At 42.0% G+C, this 19,336-nt stretch overlaps 1 protein-coding gene across 3 annotated transcripts in view; it reads right to left on the reverse strand.

The window, feature by feature from the left end:
* Nucleotides 1-377: 377 nt before the first annotated feature.
* LOC147111258 (RNA-binding protein 5-like) overlaps nt 378-19,336 on the reverse strand; it is a 53,567-nt gene continuing 34,608 nt past the window's right edge. For 2 of the 3 annotated variants that reach the window (XM_086001987.1, XM_086001986.1), the window contains exons 11-25: nt 17,515-17,612; nt 16,485-16,572; nt 15,530-15,616; nt 12,725-12,815; nt 11,043-11,131; nt 8,909-8,987; nt 8,631-8,722; nt 7,578-7,742; nt 5,669-5,818; nt 5,472-5,558; nt 3,118-3,312; nt 2,923-2,997; nt 2,733-2,830; nt 1,891-2,020; nt 378-880 (exon numbers count right to left, since the gene is read on the reverse strand). In XM_086001987.1, the coding sequence (XP_085858113.1) occupies nt 755-880; nt 1,891-2,020; nt 2,733-2,830; nt 2,923-2,997; nt 3,118-3,312; nt 5,472-5,558; nt 5,669-5,818; nt 7,578-7,742; nt 8,631-8,722; nt 8,909-8,987; nt 11,043-11,131; nt 12,725-12,815; nt 15,530-15,616; nt 16,485-16,572; nt 17,515-17,612 (1,650 nt within the window). In that variant the 3' untranslated portion in view covers nt 378-754. The remainder of the gene's footprint in view (nt 881-1,890; nt 2,021-2,732; nt 2,831-2,922; nt 2,998-3,117; nt 3,313-5,471; nt 5,559-5,668; nt 5,819-7,577; nt 7,743-8,630; nt 8,723-8,908; nt 8,988-11,042; nt 11,132-12,724; nt 12,816-15,529; nt 15,617-16,484; nt 16,573-17,514; nt 17,613-19,336) is intronic. The other variant, XM_086001989.1, reaches the window with a different exon arrangement.

Genomic DNA, 19,336 nt, shown 5'->3' on the forward strand with positions numbered 1-19,336 from the left:
ACCTGACAGAATTTTATAGGTTTCGATGAGATCCCCTCTCAATCTTCTAAACTCCAGTGAGTATAAACCCAATCGACACAATCTCTCCTCATAAGTCATTCCTGCCATCCCAGGTATCAGCCTGGTGAATCTTCGCTGCACTCCCTCCATGGCAAGAACATCCTTCCTCAGGTAAGGTGACCAAAACTGCACACAATACTCAAGGTGCGGTCTCACCAAGTACAACTGTAGCAAGACATCCTTGTTCCTGTACTCGAACCCTCTTGCTTAGGTTACTCAAGTCAATTAAATGACTTTTGAGCAGAGAAATCAATCTCCTGCAATTTTATAGACTTTTCTGTTGCGCTCACGTCCATCGCCTTCAAATAATCCACAAGTTTATTAGCACTGAGGAGTTTGTGTATTTAGGGAACGGGAGGAGAAAGGAGTTGAAAATAAATCAGGTTTGCAACTCCTACCCTAGAATCTGTACAAAGGGCGTTGGCTATAATACAGAATGTACACGTTGCTGGTTTTGTAGCAAAATTCATACACAACAAATCTTCCGCTTGTATCACATGCCTGCCAGCATTCCATAACCTCCAGTTTTACAAGGTCATATAAGTTAAAAGACTAAAATGTAGTTGTTTTGTGAAACGTACAAAGTTAACCAAAGCAGGAAAAGTGAAAAAAAGCTGACGCACAAACATTCTTTCTTGGCACGACAAAACAATCATAGTAATATTATTTACAATATTTACAACACAAAGAAATATTACTCCATTTCCGAGAATCTGGCAAACATGGCTTTTCGGACAGCATCTTTATAGGTATCTGCAGTGCTGACACCGTAAGAGCCTCCACGTGTTCCAAGTCCAGCTCCTTTCATTCTCAACTGTGCCTGTTAAAAAGGGTCAAAGTCACTCTTAGTACAGTGCAGCTCAAGATGAACACAAATTTACATTCCGTACAGGTACCTGAAAAATTAACACCAGATATTCTTGTATTAACCACAGCAACAAGTATTTATCCAGCGCCTTTAGCGTAGTAAAACGTCCCAAGGTGCTTCACAGGAGCGTTGCCAAAACAAAATTTGACACCGAGCCACATAAGGAGACATATGGGGAAATGCTTGGTCAAAGAGGTAGGTTTTAAGGAGCGTCTTAAAAGGAGGAGAGAGAGGTAGAAGCGCGGAGAGGTTTAGGGAAGAGAATTCCAGAGCTTAGGGCCTTGGCAGCTGAAGGCACGGCCGCTAATGGTAGTGATTAAAATCGGGGATGCTCAAGAGGCCAGAATTAGAGGAGTGCAGATTTCTCAGAGGGTTGCGGGGCTGGAGGAGATGAGAGAGACCGGGAGGGGTGAGGCCATGGAGGGATCTGAAAACAAGGAGGAGAATTTTAAAATCAAGCCACAGCTAAATGCTTAGCTTTTTAATTATTCTCATGTCTGCTGTGCTTTCCCTGCCATCGAACAATCCCCACTGGAAGAACAGTTGATCTATAGTTCTTTGCCTGCATAGCAGGCCAACTAAGAAGCATGGAAAAGCAGCCACAGGAAAGTGGTGAGAAATGGCCTTGCAAACTCTCAATGACTCACATCCCTTCTCCTCCTCACCCAATCGCATTCAAGATTGGCAGCTAGCCATGTGAAGAATATTTGCAAACCTGCATCCCATCAGTTCCCAGTTCACTGACCAGGGGTAAACGCAAGGCGTTGTGCCACCTCAACTGCCACTTGGAATGATTTAGATTCTGCAGACCAAACTGCAGGAGCCCTACAGAGCTGGTGTATTTTACAAAATGATCCATGACAAATAAATACAGCAGGGCTCACTGGCCCCTGTGCCCTAGTATGTTCTGCTGAATTTCAAATTCCCACCTGGGAGTATTCAGTAACAGTTGAATAACATACCTCAATTGGAGCAGTAATGCCTTGTTGGTTTCGACCGAGTCCTGAACCTTCTTTCCAGCCCATGGCTTGTAACATTCGGCTTCCAATATTATCACTACCAATGCCATCTTTAGTTGGCTGCTCAAAATCACTGCAAAAAGATGGAGATACTTGTAAGGCAAGAAAACTCTTTTAACACTGCTTATATGGAGAAAGCTTTCAAGTATCAATACTGCCTGTTTAAATTTGGCATGGGGACAGTTCAGGAAACAGCAAGATGTTGATACCAGGCATCTGTGGGAAGCAGAGGTGATTCCTCACAGTGAAGGAAGAATGAGAGAGAAAAAGGCAGCAGTGCAGGTACGCAGCGTGTTGGTGCAGCAACACCTAGTGCCACAGGGGAGAGGATGCAGGTTTGATTCCCATAGCATCAGGTTCCCCATCTCTGATGGAACAGTGGAGACCTCGAGAGTGTAATTGGAGTTGTCTACCAACACCTTTTATACTGGCAGTAAAGTGAGGAGCAAGAAATCATCCTGTCATTCTGGAGATGGTGTTTTGCTTCTCCTAACTGCACAGGAGATGGGGCAAGTAAATGACCCAACCCCTCAACACGATTGAAGGCAGGGAGTGGGATCTCCTGACATACATGGAGGGTTGGGGGGGGGGGGAAGAAAGTCAACTAAAGCCTGCAGCAGATATCCTCTTTGCCCAGTAGTTTACATAGAAAAGCAGCATCTGGCCAAGTGTGAAAGCAAGTCACTAGCACGTCACTCTTGAGCTGGGTAATGATGTATACAACTTAGGTGACCGGGAAAGGAAACAAAATGGTGTAATATAGAACGGGGAGAAATGTTACTTACACAACCTGGGGTGTAAAGAACTTCTTCCTCTTGGGCTCTGGAGGCTCCGGGATTCCATACTTCTCCCTCCTTTCTGCTGCCCTGTCTCTGTACTTCATCTGTGGAAAAGGTTAAGATGCAGGGACATTAAATTACTTTCAATGGAACACTATAGGCTTGTCCTTTTCATTGTGAGCGCAGGTGATCATACCTCTCTTTCAGTCTTCTCCAAAGCTTCAAGTTCTGGATCAGTCATTCTTGCTCGTCTGTGGATCTCTAGATTTTGCTGTTTTTGGTTGGGGGGCAGGGGGTGGAACAAAAAAATAAGCAATTGTATAATTTTGGAGGATTCTTTTGAAAGATCTAACTCACCAACTCAAATTTTTTCTTTGCAAGATCTATATACCTTGTGCAGTTCAGAGAGTTGCTGGTGTCTGATGAGTGTCTCTTTACTGGGAAACTGTCTTCTACACAAAAGGCAGGCCATTTTCTTCCAATCTGTCAGTTTCTCCTCTCCATCCTCGGTCTTTTCCTGTTCTTCTTCCGTATCACTTTCCCCGCTGTAAGCTGCCACAAGACCTTGCTGTGGGCTTGCTTTTTTCTGAATTAAAGTACAAGCAAAAGTTTGTTCATGCACCACACAAGTACAGGAGAGAAAAGTACTGCACAGGATCCTTGCAAACACAGTCAACTTTTATTAAAATGGTAATTCACGGGCAGAAGTGCTCAAATAACTTTCTGCAGTTTCACATCTTATGTTCTTTTATACAGTCAGCTTGCAATAATCAACATTCAATTATCACTCAAATCACTTGCAATTGTATCGTTCAGAGCGAACATCACTAATAACTCACTTGATGGTTGGTGTCTGCTATACCAGTCACCGATAAAGTGGCAAAAAAAATCCTCAATGAAATAAAACACTGCCCTTGACTTCAGTGCGCATTAAAAGGAACCAAGGCAACGCATTCCTCTGACCTCCAGGTATCCATACACTGACTACCGCCTGTAATGCAGTCCCAGGCGTTTATCATTCCATTTTAAAAACCCTGGCTTCCACCAGTTGTTGTGCTCGTCTAATTGTGCTGGAATCCAATCACAAGTGGCTGACTACAACTACTCCACTCGAAGATCAGATATACTGGAGAACGTAAAACACATCACTATTTGAACAAAATGCATTTGTCTTAAGAGGTTTTGGAATGATCATGTACTCTAATGACATAACGTACTCTAATGACACCTATCCCTCAGAAAAACACAGGGCCTTAAAACATTCAGCACTTATACATTCCTATACTGAATACTGGTGCTGTCGCTCTACTTGAACAGAACTTCTCTTCCAATGATCAGAATGTAGGGGTTCGCAAAATCCCCTCAGCCCCCGAAGATCGGGAAATATTAATCCACATCGTGGACGAAGACTTGTGTGATTTAAATTGTCTCTGGGTTGGACAATGTTTTAAAACATACCCAGAACCGCAGAAAAAGGCTGCGTTAAAAGCTCGTGGGCTGGGCAGCGCTTGGACACTGGAATCAAAGAACTTTGTGAAAATCGCACACTTTAAGATTGTACATTTTATTAAAGGATGTACTCTTGAGTTTTGAATGGTTTAAATTGCCCAGGGATAAAAATGGCCGTCAGAAAGCCTGGCCAAGGACAAAGGACTTGGAAGCAGCTCGTGTATGTCTGTGAAAAGGGGAGGATCAAAGATGGCAGTCAAATCTGTCAATCAAAGGGAAGTTCCCTCCCTGCAGAGGCAATCGATTTGTTTACAGAAACTGCTACAAGGATGTTTGCACAAGGGATTAAACCACTTGACTGTGGTTTCAGTGACCACAAGATAATGGGTTTCTGTTAACATAGTAATACAACTCCATTCAAAACCCATCAGGGTGAATGGAGATGGTTCGAAGGCTCAGCACAGACATTTGAAAAGAGACACTCAAATTGAGAAAAGGAACAGTTTAAAATTGAATGGGTTTGAATCACCCATTACTGGACAATGGGGACAGTTGGATCCCTTTTGTTTTAGCCCAGAAACTTCCGGATCTGGGCGGGAACATTTCGGCCCCAAAATTGGGGTATAAGAGATATCTTCTCAGGGGCATCTCTCTCTCTGGCTTGCCTCCATGTGCCCTCTACAGCGTGGAGTCTGTCTGAAGAAGTAAAACACCAGCAGTTTACTTTTAAAACACTGGGGTGTTTCTTTACTTCAGGGCAGTGAAGATCTCGTGGGACACGGAGCTGGCATTGCAGTGGTGAGCATATATTTTTCTGGCCTTCCACAAGGCGACTTAGGATAGGCTTAGGGGTGGGAGTAAAGTGGGGATTTCGTTAGAATTGTATTTTAGTCGATTTCCCTCGTTGTGTCCGTTTTTCCTCCCCTATTTAAGCAATTTTACCGTGATTACTTTGATCGTGTGGTGTAGTTTCTTAGTTTTAATAAAATTTGACTTTCTTGCACCCAGACCTTTTGTCCGTTTTAATATATCATTAATTATAAGTTCCTCCAGTCAGAACTGGAAGGAGGGGTTTAGCGATTCGAAACCGCTGATTGGAACTGGTCACAGTGCAGTGGAAAAAGGCTGCTGACCAGGTAAATTACCGTAAACCAGGTAAAGGATGCCCCCTACAAGACTCAATTAATTTCCAATGCAGACTGTGTTTCAATAAGGAGGCTGCAAAAGCTAGGTGCCAGTCCCAGCTGTCAGAACCCCATTCACACAACACTAAACAAGAAGTTTACGCAGTCTAACCTTTAGCATGTAGTCCTCTTCATCAGGAGCAACAGACCTCTTTATGGCTTCTATTGTTGTTGGTGATCTCTCTGCTGAAGTACCCTGCTGTAAATAAGACAATAAAAAAAACATTTACAACAAGTGACAAATACTTCTGGTGCAAGTTCTACTGAAAAAACTAAGCGCACACTTCAAAAGTCAAGTAAAATTCCCACCTTTTTCTCAAACAAGGCAAAGCCAGCATCTGCCGCTGCAGATTCCTTCCGCTCATCCTCTCTAAGACCCCCAATGAGCTGGAAGCTGGTTTTGAAATTTTCTTTCTGTTTGTTCAAACTCTTAGCCCATCGCTCCATGTCTTTGGCAATCTAAAAAGGCATTATTAAATAATCGTCTCTTATCGGCAAAAAAAAGCAGCAACATATTGAACTGAAACATGCACAAATAGGAGAGCAATAGGCAAAAGGATTAGCCTGTGATCCCAACTGTGCAGTGAACTGATCCATTAGAGTGCGGAACACTCAATTTATTTTTTGTACTTCTACCTCCTCTATTCGACAGAAACTCTCTATCAGCAAAAGGCAATGGGAGAGTAGAAGAAAAATATTGATGGGTGTGTCAACTTGATGTATTCACCTGCACCATAAAGCGAAGGTGAAGTGGGCTTGTTCTTGTCAATTTGAGAGAGGAAAGACCAAGAGATCCACAGCTGGTGGTTGTCACAATTTGGGATCATTGGCGAATTGAGAATTTTGTTTTAGGGCACATGCTTCTGATAGGAACTCATGTTCGGGAACTTTAAGGGTTAATTCACAAAGATACAGCCTCCTCTCCACCGGTTGTTTTTAAACACGGAAATGCTGAAGCCACTAGGGCAAAGAGGGAATCGGTAGGTTAATGAGCTGGCCATTGAAACAGTTATCCATAATGACAGGGAACAACAGGTAATTTTGTTATCTCACTTCAGATTTAGGAACTTGAGCTCCCTCCCACATGCTTTGGACACAGAAGAGCTAAGATCCACATGTTTGAAGGCAGTTGGTTAAGTCAATGAGAGGGGGGTAATGAAACCCGAGGCAGTTTATCGTAAAAACAGAGTCTTGAAGAGTACAAAAAGCAAAGGAGCTATGATGAACCTTTATCAAACACAACTGGAGTATTGTGTCCAATTCTGGGCACCGCACTTTAGGAAGGATGCGAAGGCTTTAGAGAGGGTGCAGAAAAGACTTACAAAAATGGTTCCAGGGATGAGGGACTTCAGTTATGTGGATAGACTGGAGAATCTGGGGTTGTTCTCCTTAGAGCAGAGAAGACTGAGAGGAGATTTGATAGAGGTGTTCAAAATCATGAGGGGTCTAGACAGAGTAGAGAGAAACTGTTCCCATTGGCGGAAGGGTCGAGAACCAGAGGACACAGATTTAAGGTGAGCAGCAGAAGATTAAAAGGTGGCATGAAGAAAAACATTTTTACACAGCGAGTGGTTATGATCTGGAATGCACTGCCTGAAAGGGTGGTGGAGGCAGATTCAATCGCGGCTTTCAAAAGGGAATTAGATAAGTACTTGAAGGAAAACATTTTGCAGGGCTACGGAGAAAGGTCAGGGAGTGGGACTAGCTGAAGTGCTCTCGCAGAGAGCCGGCATGGGCTCGACGAGCCAAATGGCCTCCTACTGTGCTGTAACCGTTCTAGAATTTGATACCAAACCTGACCAAAAGCAAGTGTATTTATCTGGTTCACCAGGACAGGTTGACGTGATTTTTTTTTTTTTTTTAACGAGATGAGGTGGAGGTTAAGTTGAATTGTGATTTTCTATAACTGTACATTCTCTTAATGACCAAAATAAAATAGCTCATCTTAAGCGTTAATTCAGTTTTCCATTCTGAAGACTGGAGAAGTGCACATGCGAGGATCACAATACCCTGCTCGTGTAACCGGGGGGTCTCGATGTCACAGAGCGTACATTTAGACGCTGGCTATCAGAAGAAAACTCCCTATTGTAGGCAACGTGGGACCACTTATGGGAAACCAGCGACACTACTCAAGAGGATATCTAAAGGCAGATCCAAAAAGTTTTAAATCGTGCTCTGTACATTATGGATATTTGCTATGTGCAATTTTTATTTTTACCTGCTGTGCAGTTTTGCTCTTTGGTTTCTCTTTCTTCTCTTTACCATCTTTATTAGCTGCACCAGCAGCAGCATTCTGCTGTGCAGTATATTCTGATGCAGGCAGGTACTTTTGCTTTGCTCCATCCCAGTACAAATACTGTTGAGTTTGTGCATTGTAGTAGTACTGAAACAAGGCAACAGATAGTTAGCATAAATCCACGATCAATCAGCATCTTCTGCTGCTCCCAAACACCTTCGAGTGATTGTTTTTGAAGCAACAATGGCAGAAACTTGCCATCTAGAACCACAAGAGTTTGTAGCATAAGACTCAAGGAAGGGAAGGAGTGGATTTTTTTTTTTTTAAAAGAGAGAAACAATCAATCAAGAAATAACACTGTGGGAAGGCTGAAAGACATCATACTGTGCTCTATATAGTTTTCTGTTTGAGTTCCTCCATCATAAGCTACATTCAATAAATCGGTGATTATAGAAAGGGCCTTTTATATGCTTCTCCATTATAGAAGGAATCATAACCAGTAGGCTATTGAAAAGATGACAGTGCACCACCATAAAACCCAGGGAAGATTATTTGAACCACATCTTCACACAAAACATTTTGTACATTATACTTTGAAGGGTCAGCCATGGCTCCAAGCTCCACTCCAGAGACTGGAGCACTTAATCTAGGCTGCCTCTTCAGTGCAATACTGAAGGAGTGCTGTATCATTGGAGGTTGTGCCTTTTGGATGAGATGTTAAAACCAAGTGGACGCAAATGATTGCATGACACTATTCGAAGAGGAGCAGGGACAACAATTATTCCTCAACGAACACCACTAAAACTAAAACAGGCTATTTGGTCATTTATCACATTGATATTTGTGGGACCTTGCTGTGTGCAAATTGGCTACTGCGTTTGCTTGTATTACTGAAGTGACTACATTTCAAAAGTACTTTTAGTGAAATGCTTTGGGACAACCTGATCATTTGAAAAGCATTGTAGAAATGCAAGTTCTTTCTTATTGTACAGACATATTCACATCATTAAGAGTTTCAATAAAGGGAGCTTTTACCTGTGAGTTGGGATCATAGTAAAATCCAGTCTGTTGATCATAGTAAAATCCAGATGAATCATCATACTGGTAACTGGAAACGTCAGGTGCAGCTGTAAAACAAGCAAAAATAAATTAAGGGGCAAAATCCACGAGACCCATTAACAGATGTGTAAAAGGAACTCAACTTACTGGATTTTAAAGTGTCAACCAATTGAGTGTCTAAAAGCACTTGCAGAATTGGAAGCTGTGCGTGGACACTTTATTTAAAAATAAATTAATTTAAATCCTTTACTTACGGAATTTGGAGTCTGAAGTAGCAGCACCTGGACCAGTAGCCTGTTGACCGACAGGTGTCGATGGATGTCCAACGTCTCCCTGCCGAGTACAAAACAAACCCACATCAATTGCTCCAGAATTTTCATACTTTAGTAATCTTCACATAAGAAGTAGTCCTTTAATAGGCACCCAGTTCAAAAGATATATTCACAAAACATTTCAATAGTTAATAATGCAAAGGGATATCTCAGGGCATTGGGGATCGAGGAACGTGGGGAGGCACCTGGGACCAGTTCAAACCCACTCCTTCATCCCTGTACAGGAAACTTTCGTTTAACCGGAGGTTAAAAGTCCAGAAAGTTCTATCTACCGGCAAAATTCAGGAGCCGTTTTCTGTAAGTTTTTTTTACTTCTCGTTGCTTTTTTTTTCCCCCCAGTCAGGCTCTGCAAGATCTGTAGCTAAGCAACAGCTTCAGCTAGAGACGCTTGCAGCTGCAACCGGCTGTTTTGAAGCTGTTGCTAAGCAACAGGGTTTGTTGATTCACACGGAGCTGAAAAGCTCTGTATGTTTTAACATTAGGGCTGGATTATACGACAGTTTTGATCTAACGGCACCAGCTCGGTCCCGTCAGTGCCGGATACCAGAAAGTTTCCTGTATATGACATTGGACAGGTAGCCTAGTAAGGGGAAAGGAAGTAAAATTGCTTTTCAAAAACAATTTCTCAGTCTCAAAACACAAAAATGCCTATCATCTCAGCTTTCCATTGCAGATATATATCCAATAATAAAGGGACAGAGGATCACTGATTCATGAGCATCTAGGCAATGCACAAAATATCTCCCAGAAAAAGCTGCAATTAGGGATTACGTTAAAAAGTTTGTGATTTGAAAAGAAACAGCTTCCTCTCCACTTCAACAATCCTTATTTTCTGGAAGGGGAGAAAGGAGAGGAGAAACAACAATATTTCTTGAGGCACGTTTGGTACCTAAAATGCCTTTTTAGTATGGATCATGGGAGAACGATGTCTGTGCACTGCTCCCTAAAGCTGATTCCCGTATCTGAACAGCAGAATCATTGACCCATGTGTCTGAAATCTTGCAATCAGGATAAAGGAGTCAGTTATAGGGCTGGATTTTCATTCAGAAGTCGGGAAGGAGGTGGGACTACAACTTGCGGGGTTGTAGTCCCGCCTCCATCGAGATGCGGCCAATCCACGCGATTTTCACTTGATTGACTTGTTGAGCCCGCCCAGCGGGCTCAGCAGGCCAATTAAGGGCCACCCGGCAACAGGTGACGTCACAGACTGAAATTTCATCTGTCAAGACGTGTTGGCAGATGAAATATCAGTGTTTCACAGCTGTTTGAAGCTGTCAAACACTGACAGTCTTACTTCTAACCTGAGTCCTTCTACACAGACTCAGTTAGAACTCTCACCGACACTGAAAGCTGCAGGCTGTCACTTTTGACAGCTCGCGGCCATTCTGCTTTCTGTGCCGGCTGGATGATGGACTCCCGAAGCCTAGAGGAAGGAAGGCTGTAAAGGTAAGTACAGGTAATTTAAACTACTTTAGACACACCAAACACACTTACCTTTGCACTCATGCACCCATCACTCACCTGAACACTGACATCTCGACCCCTCCAAGTCCTTCAACCCGACTTCTCTAACTTGGCGTGGTTTGGAGCCGTTGGGAATCCCACATGACAACCTTCAAAATAGGGATTAGGCTAAAAACTGCCTGTTAACAGGCAGTTAATTGGCACTAATCCCTTCCCGCCTCGGGTCGGCGGGTCCCAGTGCGGGGCGGGTACCCCCCTCCTTTGAAACTTACATGGAGGCGGGTTTTGGGCGGGATGGTGTCGGGACCCCCGAATTCGGGATTTTAGCCCCCCGCACGCCTAAAAGCCTGCCTCACGGCACACTGAAAATCAACCCCATAGTTGCAAACACTAGGAGCAATGCATGGATATGGCTTTCCCATTACCCAAACTAGAGATACACCAGATGTAAAAGTGCCTTTGAAAGTCCAGTCTCCTTTAGGTTCTTAACATAATGCTGATGCATATCATTACATCTGAAGATGGGACAGCAGAGGCAAGAGCAAGGCAACCTTTGAAGAAAAGCTTCAGTTCCCAGCTAAAATGATCTTACCTGAGTACTTTGCTGGTAGCTTTGTGTGCGACTGGAATATACCTGAACCTGTGATACAGGTGTGTTTGTAGAAGTGCTAACAGCAGGACCTGCACAAAAAAACACAAGTTTTTTTTAAAAAAGCCACACACTAACAGCAAACCAACTTACTACATTGTACAATGCAGATTAAAACAGATACAAACATCAGCTCCACATAAAATACTCGAGATTGCTGAATTCAAAGCAGCATATTTTTGATATTTAAAACAGACCATGATTACGTATGCAGCTAGCCGTTGTATAATTTTCATTCCGTATCCCATCCAATCTTCCACCTGTTGCCTATCTGATTTTTTTTTAGAAAGCAAGCACAGTTCAAGAATGTTTCTCCTATTCTTCCCCAACAGTTGTCATACAGATATCTGGAGATGCTATGCAGCAGAAGAAAAAGTACACATGGCAAACTCATTACTGTCGCTAACTAAATCCATTTAGTAAACATCCAGACGGGAACATTGTTTTAATTAGGAATCAGCTACACAATAACTTACACAGTAATGCCTAAAATTATTCAAGATTTTACAGTGCCACTGTGCGGAAGTTACTGCCACTGAATGTTAATGTTGTTTTTCTTTTTGAACGCTTGGGAAAGCAAGTAAACACTGATCCTCAAAAGGGAAACAATTAGAATATCAAACCTAGCACATACTTCTGCAGTCAACTTCAACTACACAACGTAGCACAGAATTCGGAGATATGAAAGCACTTCCCAATCGACTTGCACTGTGTTCAAATCTAGTACATCTAACCAGTTAACATGAATGAGACTCCAACCATTTCCAACTACGCAGTATTCCAATGGCTCAAAGCAGTTCGCAACATACAGTATCGCAATGTATTCAACTTTTGAAACTGGGTGGACCAAGCCACTGCCTGTTCTTTGTACACAACCTCTAGTTAACAATCAATTTAATCCTAAACTTCATTTAGAAGTAGCAGATTATTTTAAAAGCATGGCTCAAAATTAAGGTTACTGAACTACTAATCCAATGGTACTACAATTATATATGCTATGGGATACTTGAGCTACTATGCTTTATGTTAAAGATACTTTTTGTATGATATGCTGAACTACACCTTTTTCCAAACATAACCCAAGTTTGCAAGTACAAACTCTCTAATTGTTCTGCTGGGTGTTTTTCTACGGTACAAGTGGACACAGTACAACAATTACACACATCCACCATTACATTTCCCGAAATCCTAATGACATTGCTGCAATCGGCAACATAACAGAAAATAAACTACCTACACATGCGTGTTTGTTGAAGGCAGTTTCGAGAACATCTAAACACAAACAGGACTGTGTGGTGAGTACATAATGGCATTGGAATGCATTCACTACTCCATTACCAAACATACCAATGTGGTAACCTAAAGTAAATTTTGTTAAATAGGTTTGTGTTGATATTGCGAGAAGATTGAATTGCTGTAGGTGAACAGAGACTGACAAGTTGGCTATTTTTAATCTGCAGTTTACAAAAAATCTGAATTATTTATGCATTTCTCAGGGCTCAATTACCAACACGCGTGTAATTTCTTCTTCGGCTAAACCTGATTTAATGGTTTAGTAAAGGAATAACATTGCACCAACCTCTCAATTCAGTCTTTCACTCTGAAAGAGAACGCTGACACCCTACCTGTGAGAGTAGCTGCTGCCTGGTATGTGACAGGTGGTTGTTGACTGGGGTCCACAGAGCCTTGTTGAAAGTACTGGTATTCCTGCGAGTACTGTGCCGATTGCACACATTTCATAGTTAGTGTGGTGCACATAGAAGAACTCTAATTAAGACTGCACTTTAGAATATCCGTATATAAAATACATACAAGGCACTGTCCTGCGTTTCCCAGTGAAATAAAACGCGAACTGTCGTGGTACAGATGGGATTTTTTTCCTGTCCTCTTCCCTTCTCCTTTTTCAGGGCTACCTTTGCCAGCTACCATTCCTTGGACGAGAAGACCGGACAACAACCTGTTCCCAGGTTTTTGTCAGTGTTGCTCTGTAACTGGCAACAGAGCCCACGAGAATGGTCCTGATGTGACTCTTCCTTTAATTTTCCAATCCTTTTTTTTTTTTTTGCAAGGAAGTGCTTAGTTTCCACCAACAACCGCTCCATCACCCACCCCCACTGTTAGCAAAAACTCATTCTGAATCGCTTTTAATTGTTGAGACTTTTTGAAAATGCATACGTCTGGTTAACACTATATTGTCTGCATTATAAAGAACAGAAATACTCAAGAAGACCTTCATAAACCATTCAAGTTTTGCTTTGGCAGTTCAAGACATCAGAATCCCCTGGACTATTCAATTTATCACATTGGTCTGATACTCACATTTTAATTTTCATCAACATTGGGGAACAGGCAATGCTGACCGTACACACAGTAGCATGTCCATGCATTTTGGTAGCAAATGTTGCTATTCATATGCATGTGGGCTCACTGAAGATGCATTATAACAATATGCTGAGAAGTGGAGCATTTTGCATTTTTAAAATCGAGGGCACGGAGCTCTGTAGCAGGTTGGCACACTAGTGCTAAAATCTGGGCTCACTGTAGCCCAGGGTGGGATGAAAACATCCCCGCTGTTGGCTGTAAGGTTAAGTAAAATGAGTCTGGGCAGCATCAACCCCCTTCCAATGGGTGTGGGCCCAAAGCACAGGATAACCTAGAAACTGGCAGGAAGTTAGAAGCCTGACTCAAACTCTGCAGCTGGCCTTTACTAAACGTGATCTGGCAGGGCAGGTTAATAACAGCAAGAGCCCAAAGTGGAAAATTCCCCCTCCACTAATATTCCTCACTTTGAACACAAAGAAAATGCCAAAATTAATTCCTAGGTCAGGAATAGCACATCACCCGCTGCACAGAGCTCACACCCGACAAGGCCCCAGCTCCAGAGTACCTCTAACAGTGCCAGCATTACATGCTGTTTTGCAAATGAGGTTGAATTCATGAACATTGAAACAGGAAATAGCACAGTCTGGTTATATATCATGGAGCACATAAATATAACTATTATTGTAGAACTATATAAAAATAAATTGCATAGCACATATCACTGCTCGTAATCATTCACTTCGCAGGAAACAGACTAAACTTGCAAGCTTTTGCTAAATATTTAGTGCATGTTTAGAAATATGCTTATTGGATGATGCTGTACCACAGCATACTGGTTTTCTATATCATTTTCTCATGGGTGGTTAGGAGATAGGGCCGGTCCCCCAAGCAAGGGATTCCTATCTTAACCACGTCATTATGGCACACGAAGAAGGAAAAAAAAATAGCATCACCAGGACAGATCTTAGCAGCCAGTTAGAGCCAGGCTGGCTGCTTGAAGAGCCTGGGAGTAGGTAAACATGGTGACACAGGAAGCATTTGAATTCTTGCAGGATTGCAACATTTCATCGAGTTCAGGAAAGCTTTGATAATGGCAAGAATGCTGGCGTATCTGAATACACAAGAGCAAATTTCTATATAAAAAATCAACTCCAAAGAAAAAGGTCAGATTGCTGATCAACAATTTTTGACCACCATTCTAGTGATGTTACTACAGCAATATTTAACATTTATATAAATATTTGCTAACTCAACTTAGTTCTCTGCCAAGAAGGTGCGCAGACAACCTGCTCCCAAGTCTACTAATACTCTCTGTAATTTGCCCCTCGAGTGTGTTTGAGTGGCATCCATTCTCCACTCAATCCCTCCCTCCACAGCCTTACTCAGATAGACAAGCAGACTGGAAGGGTGGGACATTGACATGCTAAGCAAGTGCTAAGCGACTGGAAGAGAGAACTCAGATCAGACTCTTACAACTCTCCAGTTATACAGCAAGTCAACGGCCGGTAGGATTTGCTCGATTTTATTTTCGAGCGGAAGATGGGAGGAAGATTTTTTGGTGGCCATCATAAATATTGCATTTTTTTCAGATCCCGAGCTTCAATACCTGCAACTTTACTGATTCAGAGGTGACGACTGAAAATTCCTGCAACAGTTAATTGGACCCAGAATGATTTAAAAGTAGGAACAAATGGATAATTATCTGATATTACATTCAAAGCATTTGAAAAGAAGCTTTGAATCTCTAGGCAACTTAAACAGAGGGGAGCTCATTTCCAAATTTAAAAAAATTAAAATAACTTCATTCCCTCAGAGATAATGCAAAATAACTAACCTTAAAAAGGATGTGATCTCAACTGTTACTGTATTAGTGGTTAATGGATATCTCAACTCTGTTCTTGAATGTGTGCTTAATGAGACACTCACTCTTATGCAGCATGCACTAAGAAGTGGTTTTATGTTCCTCTCTGCCATTTGAGTCTGTACAGTGCAGAGCTTAGCTCCTTGCACTATCCTGGAGTAATGGATATCTCCCTTTCCCTTGCTCCCATGGTTGGTATAAAGTTTTCTTATAGGTTGTACTTATTGCCCCTGGATCCACTACCAACCTGTGCATAATGCTGGCCATAGCTATCCAGTCCAGATGGTGGGAGGTAATTGTAATCCAGGTTCATTGGATCTGAACCCTGCTGAGCCTTAAAAGAAATGTCATAAAATGGGACAAGTCAAAAGTGGAAAATATTTTTAAAGAATTGAGAGAAAAAACACCTAAAATTACAATTACTATTTGCAGCCATATTACGTAAGCATGCACGGATTTGCTCAACTTTGGAAACGGTAAATCAAAATACTGTATACCCATATCAAAGAGCAATAGTTATTGGTGCTCCCTCCTACCTATGGATTTGTGTTGTAACATAAGCTAGTGGCAGACATTTCGTAAAGCATATTCTGCCACTCGGTACTCTGGAGAGAGTATAGCTCAAAGTACATTTAGAATGTCTCACTAAGAGACAAAACATACACAACATTCACCGACAGCCAGTCTGTGAGCTTAAGATCATAAGCCACAAAACAATGGAACACCAGATTAGTGACTGTATATACCAGACAATCTGGCATAGAATAGCTTTATGTACTTTGGATGGATGGAGTATGATGCTCCAAATTAAACCATTAGAATGTGCAAAAACAATTTGGCATGATTTACTCTCCCATACTTCCATGTGGGATGGAAAGACGGTTGAAGTGCATTAATGTATTCAAGATACCCTAGTTAATCTAAAAGCAATAAAACTATTTGCAGGTACTTGGTTACAGACATTGAGCTGTGGTAGTGCAACCTGCTGTAGGAAGTCTGCCTTTGCTCACACACCAGCAGAAATATGGCAAAGTCAGTAATTTACCATCAAATGGAATGCAATATTCCCATTTCATGGTACATTACTGAATTGTGATATTTTTTATGGTTCCCATCATACTTTTAGTAAATTAACTGAAGAAAATCTTTAAACAATTAAACTTTGTGATGCAAAATGTATACTTTTAGCCACAAGGTACTACCTGGCTTGATGACCACTGAGCTGCAGCAATGGCTGTACTTGCAACAGTCATGGCACTGATCCGATTTCCATCACCAAGGAAGAGATCCCTGAACAGGAAAGCAAGTTGAACATTTATAAAACGATCAAACTACATGGTCATGGTTGAGTTTGACCAAAGCCAATAATGAACAAATCCAGGCCCCATAACTGATTAAACATGGTCAGGCATCTATCTGACAATTATGTGAATTGTTAAGAGTCTGTCCAATCGTGCTAAATCTGGCAGCATGACCAAGTGACCATGCAGATGGAACTTAATGCTACTTCTGAATGGCACAGTAGAACAGCGTGTAACACATCAGAATGCTAGGACCCATCATTTTCCACACACAAGTTATTGATTTCAGTTGGATTGTTGGGTGATGGCAAAAAAGCACAGAACAAACTTCCTATGAAAAGGGAAGAGGAAAGACAGGAGAAAGAACTCAACTTGTGCTATTCTTGTGCCCTTATCCAACCTGCCTTTTAACAGAAGATTTTTCTTTAAAAAGCAAACACAAAATATCTATAGGAGTTAAATGCAGCTCCAACACACTGCACATGAAGTGGCAGATTGAATCTAGAATTTCCCAGTGAATTTTCAAATCTCAAATGTTCAGTCATGGGAAAGCATGAAGCAGAGGCCAAACGTTTCTCACAAAGAGGCAGGGGAGATCAGTGTCCATCGTTCCATTGCTACTCTTGCATACCTCCAGCACTCAGGCATGCAGCTTCAATGTAGATTTTCAGTATCATTTCAGTGTATGGCACAGGGGTGAGATTTCAGGGAGAGAGTACTTACAGGGTTGGTTTCAAACCATTATCTTAAACTCCTCAGTCACCTGGGTTCTCAAACTAATAGTTGGTCCAGAGTAATACTGGCAGAAGTCTGGGAACAGGTTTCCCCACCCCAAAAATTAATGTTTAGCTGAAGGAAAATTGTGTGATGTAATGGTACCAGTGCCAGTCTTAAAACTAAATCTGTTTAGCTTTGGAGGTCAGTTACTTACTTCCTTGCACTCTTTGCAAAATCAACACCAATAGTTTTACCATCAACGCTCAGTGGTGGCTGTAAGGACTGCAGTATCTGAAGAAGCTGAGAAGCCTCCTGTAAATTACAGAAGGAGAGGAAGACAGCGAGTGGTCAATTTAATTGCATTAAAGATGATTTCGCTTGAGAGGGTCATCAGATGCAGTATCCATGGTTTCCGAGGAGGGTGTGGGTTGGCGGGCAAGATTCCAGTTCACCCATATTTCTTTTTGGTGGATTTACTGGTTTTCACCTTGGTATTCTTTTAAGATTTTGAAGTTGTTCACTTTTGTTTCAGTACTTGAGCGTCCCGAATCCGGCAACCTTGGGACCGAGGCCGAGCTGGTTTTTGGGTTTTCCCGGACTTCGGAACGGATTTCTGATGGCCGAAGTCCGGAAACGCCCAAGCCCAGGTTGCAATATTTCCGGACTTCGGACATCAGAAACACGTGCAGAGTCCGGAAATGCCTGGGCCCAGGTTGCGCTATTTCCGTTTTTTGGCAAGCCTCTCCCAGGGTGTCTGGATTCCGGAACATTTTACGGATTCCGGACCCCTGCCACCAATCGTCCCGGAGTCCGGATCATTCCAGCACTCCGGATTTGGGACGCTCAACCTGTATTAGCAATAGTTGTACATTTGGTTTTAGTGCACAGCATTGTTCATCATAATGCTTCAATAAAAATAAGTTGTGGTTTCTCCAGCTGCCCCAACTAATATTTGGCTAATTCTGCAACTACTACACACCTTCAACAGCTAGCATCAAGGTGCAGGATTCTATCTGACTAAAAGCAGTCCAAAATTTAAGCAAACTTAAAAAAAAAATTGGAAAATACCAATAGTTTTTAGACTACACTGTTGCAAAGCAAGTCATTCCCCCGACATGGGTATATTAACAGCGAAAGTCCCCATTCCCTTACACACAGTACAGAAGGAAGGCATGCATTTGCATAGCACCTAATGTCTCAAAGCACGTCACACAAATTAAGTGCAGTGACCATTATGAATTGTAAGACATGCAATTATTTAATGCATTCAAAAACAATCAACTTAATGAACTGCACAAAGTCATTTATTCAGAACAGGCCTTTTTTGGGGGAGGGAGACGGAACAACAGGAAAGTGGGGCTCCGAAAGTAGTACAGGAAACTTTCGATTTATCGGCACCTAAATAACCGGAAATCTCAGTTAACCGGCAAAATTCAGGAGTAGGTTCAGGTAACTTTTATTACTTGCCTTCCTCCATCTGTTGCTGTGCAAGGGTGTGGCTGCAGCTGTTGCTAAGCTACAGAGACGTTTGGAACTTGTGGCCATTGTTCTGAACTTGTTGCTAAGCAACAGGGTTTGTTGCTTTATACGGAGCAGCTCCGTATCTTTTAACTATAGCTTTCAGTTATCTGGAATTTTTGATGAACCGGCACCACGTCGGTCCCGTCCGTGCCGGATAAAAAAAAGATTCCTGTAAATCTATACTCTCAACGAATTAGATTCATTTGGAACAGAGAGCAACACAGGAAGCTGTCGCATTACTTAAGAGCCTACATAAAGCATGTTACGATAAGGCACCCTTTATAAGTCAGTACAAAATGTAGCTTCTGGGATGCAGTGATCTGACAGTCTCCAGACTAAAGAATTGCTTGTCTGAACAGAAGGCATTAAATAAACCTTATGGGTGTCCATTTAAGTGTTTCTTTAAAAAAAACACAACTCTGCTTTTTTTTTTAAATACATAAAATATGCAGATTGTAGTGTTGCAAGCTTTCATCCCAAGTACCAGCAGCACTGGTTAGGAAAGCCAATGCTGT

Source organism: Somniosus microcephalus, chromosome 11, assembly GCF_052327205.1.
Source record: "Somniosus microcephalus isolate GS21.2 chromosome 11, FLI_Smic_1.0, whole genome shotgun sequence".
Classification (NCBI taxonomy): domain Eukaryota; kingdom Metazoa; phylum Chordata; class Chondrichthyes; order Squaliformes; family Somniosidae; genus Somniosus; species Somniosus microcephalus.